This window comes from Poecilia formosa, unplaced genomic scaffold (genome assembly GCF_000485575.1).
Source record: "Poecilia formosa unplaced genomic scaffold, Poecilia_formosa-5.1.2 Scaffold43, whole genome shotgun sequence".
Taxonomy (NCBI): Eukaryota; Metazoa; Chordata; class Actinopteri; order Cyprinodontiformes; family Poeciliidae; genus Poecilia; species Poecilia formosa.
The window spans coordinates 1375608-1388950 of record NW_006799982.1 but is presented as its reverse complement, the minus strand read 5'-3'; the positions used below and the strand labels follow the sequence as shown (position 1 = coordinate 1388950).

The window sequence follows — 13343 nt, the reverse complement described above, 5'->3', positions numbered from 1 at the left end:
CGTTTACATCACTGTTTAGAAATGTTGATTCAAATATAAAGAAAAAAAATGAAGAAATTGGCACGTTTGTTTTATTTTATTTTTTATTGAATTCAAACAATATATCAGAGTAAAATTGATCCAATTCATTTTAGAATTTATACTGACAAGACATCGTAAAAAAAAAAAAAAAAAACGAGCAGAAACTTTCTCCCAGTTTCCACGTTTTGTGACGACTTGCTGTTCCTTAATTGGCTCGTGCTTGATAACTCCTAATTAATCGCCTGGTGTTCAGGTGGCGCGTGAGTGTGCGTGTTGGGAAAGGAGCCTCTTCAAACCGGCGATGACTTGCGAGCTAATAAGAAAAATACGTTTATTTTTAATAATGCTTATTGTTCTTTTCTATTCTTTTCAATTAAGTGGCTCGGTTAGTTTAGCACAAAGGGAAGATGATTCGACCACCAAGCGAGGAGAGTCAGCCTTACCCTGGGAGGAGAGGCCTGAAGACGGTCAGCGAGGACAGCCGTATACGGTTAAACACGTTATATGGACCCCCAGTCGGAATTTATCCATCCTGTCGAAACTCCTGGAGCCCCAGCTAGACATTAAGCATCCTACAAACCCACACCCAGGTGTCAGGACACCAGAACTTGATCAAACTAGCGACAGGTTAGCCCTCATTAGCCCCACATGGACCACTGGTAATGTCAAGGAAGAAGGAAGACCCTTTGCTCCAGACCCTGAAGATGGTTATCAAGCAGATTTTACAGGTGAGGTAACAATTATTTACGCATCTCAAAACAACCAAAGTTGACCAAAGTGCTTCATATAGTAAATACAAGTGTTGGGCGACTGTATTGTACGGTAAACTGGAAGTATTTTAATGAATTAAACCCAGAAGGAAGTCGGCACTTTTGTAGATGATGTCGTATGACATAAATAAGAACATATAAAATTAATACACGTGGCATTTACATCACCTGCATTAGTTTCTCATTGGAAATTAGTGTCAAACGTTTTTATTTACATTTTAGTTTCAAGATTGACACTAAAAATTGTTCATACTCTTAATGAGTGACAAAATGTTTGACCTGGCTTCAAACACTTGTAATTCAGCATCCTTTTGGGTGTTTCCACTTTTATTCAGACAGTCTATTGGGGTGAACTTCAATTATTAGGAACGCCTCATTGCCAATTCCCTAATCTCTAGCTCTATATGTATGGATGTTTTCTTGAATAGCATTTTTTTTATTAATTTGTTTTATGGGCTTTTAACAAACTAGTTTTGCACTTTTATTATACAGTTAGCATGAACTATAAATGTTATCACATTCAGACTGATAAATCCTCTTCCTTTTGGCTGTTTGGCTAACATTAAAGCAGCTCTAATTTTATTTATTACTAAACCCACCCTAACCATGCAATAACTGTTCAAGTGCCTGAATCACATTTTTGCAACTCAATATGCTAGAAAACAACATTATTCAGAGTTGCATGAGGTGAGGTCTGGGCTTTGACGTTTCTAAATTGCATTTCAGTGTAATGTTTGCGTCTTCAAGAAGTAAAAAATTCTATACATTATTATCAGTGCAAGCATATAATAAATTTAGTCATGTTGACATTAATCGGGAGACATTTTTTCTGTATCTTTTAGGTTTCTCTGAAATTGAGGGGAAGGTTTCTGGCCTGTCGTCTGACTCTAGCCCATATTTCTCTGAATGGGAGGCCATGAGACCTGTGGTGGAGTGTGCTGATGATGTCATGACTTTAACTTTGTCCGGTAGAGGCTTCATCCACCTGCAGGTCGACAGAAGTAAGGCTCAGTTCATGCTGCAAACATCTCTTTAGGTGATGGGCTGCATTGTAGATGTGCTGTGTTTACCTCAAAGAGCATGAACAAAGCAGAAAGATTCATGTTAATGGTGGCAATTGTGACGATTTCCTTTTCTGCCCGATAGCTGAACTATCTTTTATGTTGACATTCCTGCACCAATTTTGAACTTGAAGTGTATCCGACCTTTTCTGAGGGATGAACTAAGCACTGTATTAAGTCCCTTTCTTCCCCCTAAATCCTTTCTATTCACAATCTTAAAACATCTTTTTCCAGGCAGGGCCTCTCCCATCTCCATCTTCCAGCTACCTTCCGACTGTGGCTACTCAGTGAAGGCATCATGGACTGACCTGGAGATGATGGTGCCATATGACGGCTGCTATATTGTTAAGGAGGTGTCAGGATCAAAAGTGTTGTAATTTTTAGTTATAGTATATCTGTGCCACCCTGTGTCTTATTTAATTATTTGTGCTACATTTCAGAATGGCAGCTACGTGCTGCCCATGCTGTGGTTGGGGATCCCACTGAAGTTGTCCTGTCCGGTGATGATATCCACGGCTATTCCCATGTACACGTTGTCTGCTCCCTTTGTCTTCTGCTCTCCCTATGGCATGGCAGTGAAGATCCAAGGCCAGGAGCATAGATTACCTGTGCTTGACGTCATTGGTATGTAGGCTACAGGCACATCATAAAACTAGTTCTATTTATGCTGTATCTGTTCTGAATTTACTTGGCAGACTGACCAGTAGGGCAAAGAGCATTTCTCTTCAGCTGTCTTCTTTTTGTGCTGTGAATACATATTTGCCCAGGTACAAATTTATTTTTAAATATCTAGTTGTCTGTTTCTAAGTAGTTTATTTAATGGTTTTGTTTATTAAGAAACCCAATTATTCAATGTGGCATTGTGAATTAAAAAATGGCCCCTAAATTGTTTGTGCCAACACCAAGCTGATGCAATGTAAATGAAAGTGAGTGTTTTACATGACTGCACAGGAATTTTGACACACTTTTTTTGGCGACTTGTTTTAATTCTGGAGGGGTGTTTTTAGCATAAACATCCTATTTAAGGCAAAGGTGGATTTGTCCGTTTTTAAATCCTGTTGCATTGCCCAATTGCAGAAAAATTCTTTTTTTTTTGTGCCTTCATAGTAAATAGAATATTTGTCTTGTGGCTCATTAAGATGTTTGGAGAATGTGAAACTAGGCTGTGGTCTTCAGTGGTTTTTGCCTGGGAATTTTCTTATAGATGCCTTTTTTGGCCCAGGTGTGGAGTATGTTGGACATTGTTCTGGTTCCTTTGTGAACTCTTGGATGGTTTCCCTGGCTCTTATTGTGGTTTCTAAGACTTTCTCAAAGTCTTACAAATGTTTTTTTCAAGTTGTGGCAGGTTTTTCAGGAGAGTCTTGGTTACATTTAAAATTTTAAGAATTGGATTTTGTACTTAATGATTTAATCAAATTTCTTTGAAATATTTTAGTCTGACAAAAAGTCAAAAATAGAATAAATCTGTAGGTGGCGGAGCGCTATTTCTAACTAAGAAATATCAACAGCTTTGGATGGACAGTTTCAAAACTGATTAACAAACATAGGAGTGACTACTTTGTTTCTACAGTTGAACAAGAAATTACAAGAGGTTTTAGTCAAAAACTCATAAGTGGTATGGAGGTGCCCAAAATTCAGTTTTCAAGCCTTGACTCAATCGGTAACAGAAATGTTTAATTTGTTTGGCAGTGGATGGAGCAAAGGATCCTTTTGTGTCTGAAAGGTGTGCATTCCTGGTTGACTCCGAGGCCCAGGAGTTGACCTACCTTATCTCCCACAGTGCTCCTTGTATCACAACTGATGTAAGTTTGCTCATTTAGTTGAAGACTGCACCTGGATTCTCACCAGTGAATGACATAAGGTTAATATGTTTTTTCTCCACAGGATGGTCCGCAGCTTCGGCTCACATTGGGTGGTTTGCAGTATGTTCTCTCCTGCCCCGTCAGCCCTCAGCTTCCCTATTCTCCATCCCTGCCTCAGTATCCTCCTCAGTTTCCCAGTGACCTTTTGTTTCCATACTTACCAGTTCCAACCCACCCTGTCCCCACGACCACTCTCCCTCCCCCTCATCGAGCCCCAGTTAAGGAGCAGACGATGCAAAACCCACTCTACCAGCACCACCTCTCTTCTGGTTTCCAGTACCACCAACTACTTCCAGTCGTCCCCCATATCCTATTAGGGATCCCTCATCCACCTCAGGCCACCACTGACCGCTTCCCTGAGTCCATGCCACAGCACGTCCAGAACCCACCTGGATCTGAAAAGTTATTGTATTCTTTAGGGAGCTATCTGCAGTACTTTCCTCCTCACTTTCATCTGAAGGATCCTTCTGAACATCAGGTTTTTCAATTTCCTCATCACCCACCTGTCTTCTATCCCTACCTGCCGTTCTATTACCAGGAATTGATTGCAGCAGCTGAAGACCACTCCAAGTCTCCAGTGGGTCCATATTATCCTCAGTACTATCATCAGAAACCTGATCATCCTGTATTCACGGCAATACCAGTGACCCAAGCTCCTGTACCTCGTCCTTCTTTTCCACCAAAACAGCCGTTAACCCCACAGCATCAAACCAGTTCATTTTATCCACCCATGTCCTACTACCATCCAGTATTTTCTTACTCTGCTTTACATCCTGCTGCTACTCCACCTGTTGACACCCCTGATAGTCTTGGGCATCCTTCCAGCCAATCTCCTATCCAAACTCCTTTTCACTTTCAGCTGCCTCCATATCTGCTGCCAGTCCAAAAGGAGCCTAAGAAACCGGCAGCCAGTCCTCACATGTTCTACCAAACGTATCACCCTAAACTCCATCCCTTTTCACCCCATTATCCGAAGATTCCTTCTCCCCCGAACTGGATCACCCCTCTGGAATCCCGCGTCCAGTGTCTGAAGGACAGTATGGCTGCTTTCCTGCCCTATGCCGACCCAGAATCCATCCATGTTAGAGGTCAGTATTTGTGTAAACAGAAAAGTTTTTCTCAGAGGAAAATGTGGCTCCTTACAGCTTGTCATATATGTTTTGTATTCCAGCGTTAGGGGGTTCCAGGTATCAAAGGATGTAATGTTTTTATAATTTTAGCTGATTTAACTTTAAGGAATAAATCAGTCTGGAAAAAGTCTCCAGTTTGATTTTAAGTGATTTTATAGTTCTGGTTAAGAATGGGGCAACAAAAAAATATGGGCAAATATGTGTTTCCAGAATTTATACCTTATCCCATCTGTTTTTTTTCTCTCCTCAGTGTGTTTCTTCTTTCTTTTTTGTTTCCCTCTTTCCCATCTTAATGTTTCTATTTCCAGGATTTTTACAGCCTGTCCATTTCAGAATTATACTTTACAAAATTGGGCTCACTTGGAAGGTTGTTGACTGGTGGTTAGGTTTTCTTCTATGGCACATTCACATCAAAATGCATCCAACTGCATGCATTTTGGTGTTGCTCCAAATAACTAAGTTTAAAGTACACAATATGCTACAGCTATTCACGTTAAAACAATATAGCTTATTGGAATCCAAGAACCTTTGATCCCTTGTTTAGTTTTTCTTAGAGGCATCACACCTAAATGCAGAATCTGAGTTTACATTTGAAATGAGTTTTAAAGCAGTATATCGATTCTAAATATAAAAAATCTTTAACCGCATCACTGCTTTCCTCAGACCCATTTATGTCATGGCAGTCGCTCTCCAGCGTGTCTCCGTTCTGTGGGTACATGTTGCAGGCGACTGCAGGCCACGGCTTAATCCTCCACTCTCCTCTGCCGGCCTGCCACAGCCAGTTACAGGTCAGACGACTGTTTACTTCCTCTATGTGCTGCTAGTGTGTTTTCTGAGTTTATTTTGGTGTTCATGTTTACATAAAGTTTGCTTATTGCCTTGTCAGTAAAGATCATCCTTCTCTCTGATCCTTTTGGACTCTTCGCAATAATGTACTTTTTATGTATAACTACAGCACTTTAGGTATGAAATGGCACATGATCTTGATGAATTTTGAATCACGCACCATAACATTTAGGATTTATTATAGGAAAAAGCTGGAGAAGTATTAAAAAAATGTAATCAGTTCCAAGGTTGCACAGTATTTTGAGCGTTTAGTTTGATAAAACTCTAGTAATCTATATTTCTTCTTTCTAGGGTCGTTCCGCTCTATAAGGTCTGAATTTCTGTTTATCTAAGCAGAGCAGCAGTTTAGCTTAATAATTCATGTTCAGATAAATCTATCACGGATTATAGGCATTTGTGGACTGTAAAGTCTTATCTTTTTTTCATGCTCCATGCATCTTAGCTGTCAAGAATACAATGTTTTTTGCAAGTTTAGGTAAATTCACTTGTTTTTAAAAACACGTGTATCTATAAATTTTGTGTGGTTGCGCTAACTTCTTTTGTATCAATTTCTCTCTCGCTCCTCAGACTCCCACAACCATTTCTCTACCCATAAGTTATTGGGATTTCTTCACTTGGCAGAATCGGACCCTCGATTTACAGTGCCCATATCAAAGCCCCCTTGATCCTCCAGAAGAAACTCCGTGGACTTTCCCCACCGCTCCGAGCGCCACCGAGGATGAGTCGGGTCCATCCATTGCCACAAAGACCGAAGTCTTCTGCTCCTTCCAGCAGATGAAGGTCGTGCTTCCTCCTGGACCCATTTCAGAAATAGTTCTTAAAGGTGTGTGTCTGCTTTTGTACACACCAGGTGCATATGGTAACAATCATTTCTGCATGAGTTGAGATGGTTCAGAGGCTCTGCTGTGCGGTGAATGGGAGCGGGGGGTAAAGCTTGGCTTTTTATTGTGACTGGGGATTTCTGCCTCCCTCTGCAGAGCTTTAATTGTTCTCTTTAAGGTCTACACTGAAATGTCTTATTGTGAGTTTTTCACATATGCATTTAAGACACCAATGGGAACCAGATGAGCCTTGCTGAAGCGCCTAAAGAATGTGGATATTATGCAAGTGAGGCCAAGGATGGCAAAATCCATTTGTTTCTCCAGTTACATTCACACTGTCATATGAGCGTGCAGGCAAGTATTGACTCAGATTTCATGCTGAGCACATGACATTTTCAACAAGTGACTATTTTATGCACGTATTAACTCTTTGTATGACTGTATTTATGTTGAAAAGGGTAAAATGTACATCATTAGCATCCTCTACACAACGCAGAGGGGAAAAAAGGAGGCAAAGGTTTCCTGCCCGCTTGTGATCCCGAGGTCTGAGCATGGTAGGTAGATTTTAACTCTCTAAAAGGCTGTTCAGTTTGTCCAGGCCCGTCTGTTATTTCAGCTGTGTTCCTGACATTTGTCGTGCTGCCCCTCAGAGTGCAACCTTCACAGCGAATACCGCCTCCCCTGCGGATCCAGCTCTATATCCGAGACACAGTGCCTCTCCATGGGCTGCTGCTTCAACAAGCACCCCCCTGCCTGCTACTACCCAATGGATGGTGAGCTGCGCTCTGTATCCCTACTGGCATTTTCACGCCACTTAGCTAAGTGCAGTCGAGCTGTTTTAGAGTACAGAAAGGTACTATAGCTGCCGTACGTGTGAAGAAACATATTCAGGGCAGGCGCAGCATGATTTAAGCCGGCAGCAACACAGAACGGCTGGAAGAATCTTGGGTCTTGTTATCAATTGCCTCCTGAGATTTCTGACCTTTTGTTCATGCGACCTTTTTGTAACTGTGCATGTGTATCTGTTTGTGTGTCTTTGTTCATCCCTCCAGAGTGCACTATTGACCGCCACATGATCTTCTCTGTGCCCGCCTCCCTCACGGACCCCCCTCTTTCTACTGCGCTGCTGGCCGCTGCCAGCAACTCCACCTGCAGACCTCAGAGGGTGACCCCTGAGTATGCATTGTTCAAAATCCCAATGGATGGCTGTGGGACACGCAGAGTGGTGAGATTCATAAATCATGTCAAAATATCGAAGAATGGGTTGGAAATAAACGCCATTATGTTCAGATTCTCAAGTCTAAGCCAAAGACATTTTAACTAATTTGGTTTGTGAATATTTTTTTATTTTATTATTTACAGCTGAAACAGACCTTATGTGTAAAAAGGCTTGCAGCAGTTTCTTTTTTTTTCTCCTTAACATTAAATCCAGCAGAACAGAACCTAGCTGTAATGTGGGTTGGGACTACCAAAATTATTTGTATTTGCAAATAAGAGATTGAGATTTTTTGTTGTTGTTTGTGCACGCTTCATAAGGATGTGATTTAAAGCACTCATTTCAAATTTGACTAATTGCGTAGATTTAAAATTTAAACATTTTTAACACAATTAATTGCTTTTATTCAAGTCAAAAATTTCTGTTGATTGTACACCTGAAAATCTGTTGCACAAATTATAACCACAGACAGCGATGAACAACACAGCTGCTTTTCTTGGCCCACTTTGGCTTCATTTTTGCTTGTGAAACAATCTGATGGGAAGTTGGACAAGACTAGTGTTGTGTGCAAGTTGTGCATAAAGGAGTTGGCCTATCACAGACACTATCGAAGCCTAAAATACCATCTCGATACAAAACATGTTACAGTAACCGCAGATATCCCAAACGCTCATGTTGCCATTCAGATTACTAAAGGGGAAAAAAAAAAAAACGAGTTACATGAATGATCACGTGTTCTTGAAATACCTGTATAACACTTGGCATCAATGAATGAATAACCTATTTAGCAGATTAAAAATTAACATCTTTGTTGCTGAGCTCATTTTCTTATTTATTCAATAATTCAGCAGCAAAAAGAGTTTTTGAATTGAAAATGTTGCTTATATTGTCAATTAAATGCAGACAACATAAGCAACAGGCAAAAGGCTTATGCATAAGCCTTTTGAACATTTGAGAATGCTCAGATGTCGGTGTGTTTATAAGGGAACATCTCAAACACACTGCTTCCTTGTTTGGCTGCATGGAAAAATAGATGTCAGCCAAGTCTGGTTCATCCTTTGGTTCAATTCCCAGATTCCTGAAAGTTTCTATGTTGGTCTGTTGAGTTGTATGCAAGCATAAGTACCATGGAAGTGTCCCACAATGACAGGAGTCAGGAAGGAGACAGGTTTTGTTCTCCTGAGCTGAACGGATTTTAGCTCGAAATGAGATGGTGGTGAGCTTTCAGAAATTCTTGTCTGCAGTGTTTTCTACTTTGGGGGCTTCCCTGTCTGAATTTCTTCAGCTTTAAACTGAGTAGCAGCATAATTTCTGATTTGACGGTTTGATCAGCCAAACATATTTGTATTTGCAGTTAGTGGGCGTTTTCTTTACCATTTTGAAATACCCTTGATGGCTTAATGATGATTATTTGGTAGATTGCTGTCTGTGCTGTTGCTGGTGCTCAATGTTCCAGGACATTAATGCAACCACCAGGAGGACATGGACCCACTACGGATTACTTTTCTAGCTCTTTCAAGACTGTTTACCCATAAAAAGGTGCTTAATCAAACAAAGGTTTGTGTAGTGTTTGCAGTTTTTCAGTTGTGGATTTTTTTTGGGCAGTTTTGGCCAGGAGCTGGAAAATATGGATTCAGGTTGGGAGGTTCTAGTGCTTAAAGAAATGAGAACCTGGAAAGGCTACATTTTCTTTAAAACGGACTCCCAACTGTTTTAAAATGCAGGAGATCAACCTAAACAAACATGAAGGCTGACCCTTTTGGGATCACATCAATGGATTAAGGATTGGTTCATCCAAATGGACAGAATGGATTAAGCATTTGTTTTTTGTAATGTTTTTCCTTCTGTCCTGACAGGTGGTGGGGAAGACCGTCGTCTACATGGTGGAGATTACGAACACAATACAAACTGTCAGCCTTAACTATGGCACCATCACAAGAGATTCACCTGTCAGGTCAGCTAACCCTTTATATCCTACCTGTAGTAGTCTTGGTGAAGCACTGCTAAACTTCAATCTGAATAACCTCATGCACTTTATTTGCATCGTTCCTCTGAAAGATCAAATTACGTCTTCAACCTGCACATAATTTGTGGGTTTTAAATTTTTCTCCCCTATTTTACTGTTTTTTTTTTTTTTTTTTTTTTTTTTTTTTTTTGACTGTAGTTGTCATTTATTTAAAAGTGTGTTTATATAAGTTCCAAAAAATATCTTAACTTTATTTTTGGTTCAGTTGAAGGAGAAGTAGTCATGACACTGAACAATACAACTTCACTGGACACATGTTAAAACTTATATCTCTGTTTTGATGATTTTTGGTTTTCAGCTTATGAAAATACGAAATTTAGTTTCTCGTAACCTTGAATATTACATAAGAATAACTAAAATTATGTTTAATACAAAATTTGATGTTATTCCCTAAACAATCAAGTTTGCTGCTCAACAGCTAATCAGCAGACTGTCATTAACGCTTGCTGTGTATGCAAGCATATTATTGGAAGGTTTAGGAAAATGTGTTACATGGGGAAAGTGCACAAGATGACTGCACCCTTCAGAGGATTGTGAAGCAAAGTCCATTCAGGAGTTCTGAGAAGCTTCACAGGGTTGGTGGAGGTGGAGCTTTAAGAGCCATCACACGGATGTATCGGGGACGTGGGTGAAAACTGTCGCAGTTGTGTTGTCATTCGTGAACCAGAGACGTCAAAGGGATTTTAGCTCGGCTAATAATCTCGGCAAGTATTCGGTGACTGTAATGTACATGGAGGTGTACGTGCAAGGTGACATATTTTCTAGTACAATACAAATTGCATATGTCAGTAAATTAGATATTGCAGTTACACTGACCAACTGGATTTTTGGTTATAGCTGCAGTCAATCAAAAATAAGACACAAATTCTTTTACTGTGTAATAAATCTACAGGAGTTTAAGTTTTGAAGCAAAATAGAGCAAATACATGCAAACAAATAAAACCAACTTAATTCTTAATTTGAGATGCTTTAGTTGTAAAAATGTCATACTAACCAGAAGTCATTACAAAGATCAATCCTATTCCAACATAAAAATGAAATGCAATTTGGCATCAGTTCTATGAGATGCATGTCTTTGAAATTAACATTCAGAAACATTAAGGCCTCTGGTGTGGTTTTTGCAGTTGACTTCAAACATGCATCAGTTTTGTGTGTGTGATTAGCTTTGCTGGCAAAACAAATCTGAACTTTGTTAGAAACGCTGTACAACAGATGCTCTGCTCCTGAAACGCTTCCAGTGAATGCTTGGGGAGCAATAAAGCCACAAGAAAGCCTTAGCAGCTGTTTCTGCGTTCTGATCTCTCAGCGCTGGTACTTTACACTTGCTGTCTGACTGCAAGTAATCTTCAGTTTTCTCAACCAACATGACCGCAACTCATTGTGATTTTGATTGCAATACATTTGGTTGCAAAAGTAAAATTGCAAAAGCAATACATATTGAATTTAAACGGTTTTTGCCATGACTTGAGTCTCGTCTATTATTTTCAGGTTATTGGTGGAGTGCAGATACGTGCCAGGAACAGTTCTTGGTGTGAGCTACGTCGTTAAAACTCCCACCCTTGGTCCTGATGTCCATACTCAGGGGGTGTTTGGAGTCCAGCTCAGGATTGCCAAAGGTAAATGGTCTTTCTTTCAAAACCAAAAGGTTCTGTTAATGTTTGAGATCAGAGGTGGATCAGTCGGGTGATATTAAAAAGGACAGTATTTCATGTTTAAGTACAGTCAGTCTTCGTAGTGCCATCTGGTTGCTTTGAATATGATATTGTCTGGTGAAATATGGTTATAGCTCTCAAGGACCAGACTTGGAGTCCCAGTTGTAGTCAATGCTGAACTAAAGGGCTGTTTTACACTTGGCAGTGATTCTTAGCTGCATTTTATCATCTGTGGTTCAAAATCTAAATTATTAGTCAAACATAAGCTGGAAAATTCTACACTGAACAAAATTACTGAAGTAGTTTGTGTAAACAAAAAGGACTTTTAAAAAAAATTACATAATGACTAGCTTAGAATTGGCAAACAAAAAACAATGTATGGGTGAATCAAACCGGTCTACAATATTCTACACTGATTCATTACACCTCTATTAAAGATTACAAAAGAATGACTGCATCATGAAAAATGTAGATGCATGCTGGTTGAAGAAGATGAACCAAAAGAAAAAAAAAATGTTAAACTGACTATTTCCCTCCTATGCTACCATCTATTATTAGATGCCCAGTACACCAGTTACTACCCACAGTATCACCAGCCTCTGCACATGTTGCTGGGGAAACCTCTCCACCTTGAAGTGCGCCTCCTCAGCTCCCCAGATCCCAGTTTGGTGCTGCTGGTGCACTTCTGTGTGGCCTACCCCCGCTCTGGAAATGCAGCGTGGGTGTTGCTTTACAATGGGTATGCCAGAACATCTACACTGTAAAAACAACCAGCATTGACTAAATCCAACCTCATCTGAGGAGGTAGCTTCTAAAATAATTAAAAATGCTCATGCCATCACTGCAGATGCCCCAACCCTCTGGACCCAGCCCCACCAGAGACAGTTCTGTCAGACCCAACGCCGCCGTCTCCTCAAAGTCAGACTCGCCGCTTCACCATTCGCACCTTTCAGTTCCTCCCGGATGGGGAGTTCCAGGATATGGATGAGGAGGTAAGGCTGAGCATTGACGGTCACTGTAAATATAAGCCTCAATGTGGTTTATGAACAGTTGTTTTGACTTAGTTTATTTATAAGTCCAAATTATCTGGACATAACCATTTCTTAATGAGATTAAAATTCAAATGGGTTTTTTTTGTCTGCAATACTTCATTTATTCATTCCTGATCTTCATTTGGCTCCCTTTCAGATCTACTTTATGTGTTCAACTGAGATCTGTTCTCCTCGAGATGGTCCTTGTGTTGAGGGATGTTTTGGTCAGTGACAATGGAAAAATGGATTTAATTCACAGCATCCTTGAGTTCCAGTGGAAGGTATACGAACATGCAGCTTTATTGCAATCAGACTGAAAATGTTCAGAAAGTTTGAGAAAACTAAAATTTAATTTAACCTATTTAAATGAGAATGGTGACTGAGTCAATTAATAATTTTTTTTTGTTAGTCGAAACCTACATAACACCTGGAAAATGATGGTATAAATAGCTGATGCTCCTGTTTGAAAGCTTTTATGTCTGCGTTCTGACTGTCTTCTCTCCTCTTTGTCCTCAGATATGATACAAATAACCTCCAATAAAAGCTCTTGAAAAACTTTAAAGGCGGGGCTGTGTTTTCCTTTAATCCTGCAACTATTTTATTTGATATGGGGATGAGCAGTAAAAGTTTAGGTTAAAACTATAGCAAGAAAACCTTTTCTTCAGAAAGGCATAACATGCAAGCTTTTTGAGATGCTGTTTTTAAAACATCCCTCATATTTGATTATAATCAAGGGGTACTTTTTGCAAATTCTGCTGATGTTTGCATTTACAGCAATAAATGCATCATAGAAATGTATATGAAGTGTTTTCAACTGAACAAAGTCAAAATGAACAACTTTTTTTTGTTGAGGTTTTGTCTCCGCCATTCTGTTTGCCAACAACAATAAAAAGGCCAATGTCTCAAA

The 13343-nt window shown here is 39.8% G+C and overlaps 1 protein-coding gene across 1 annotated transcript; it reads left to right on the top strand.

The window, feature by feature from the left end:
- Positions 1 to 233: 233 nt before the first annotated feature.
- LOC103137757 (uncharacterized) lies at positions 234 to 12998 on the top strand. The gene is made up of 18 exons (XM_007551661.2): positions 234 to 749; positions 1634 to 1792; positions 2087 to 2205; positions 2293 to 2476; positions 3542 to 3654; positions 3737 to 4802; positions 5508 to 5632; positions 6258 to 6513; positions 6738 to 6865; positions 6969 to 7065; positions 7162 to 7284; positions 7564 to 7736; positions 9584 to 9681; positions 11242 to 11369; positions 11964 to 12144; positions 12253 to 12397; positions 12594 to 12717; positions 12953 to 12998. The coding sequence occupies exons 1-17, from the start codon at positions 323 to 325 to the stop codon at positions 12666 to 12668; spliced, it is 3597 nt and encodes a 1198-aa protein (XP_007551723.1). The 5' UTR covers positions 234 to 322; the 3' UTR covers positions 12669 to 12717; positions 12953 to 12998.
- Positions 12999 to 13343: the final 345 nt, after the last annotated feature.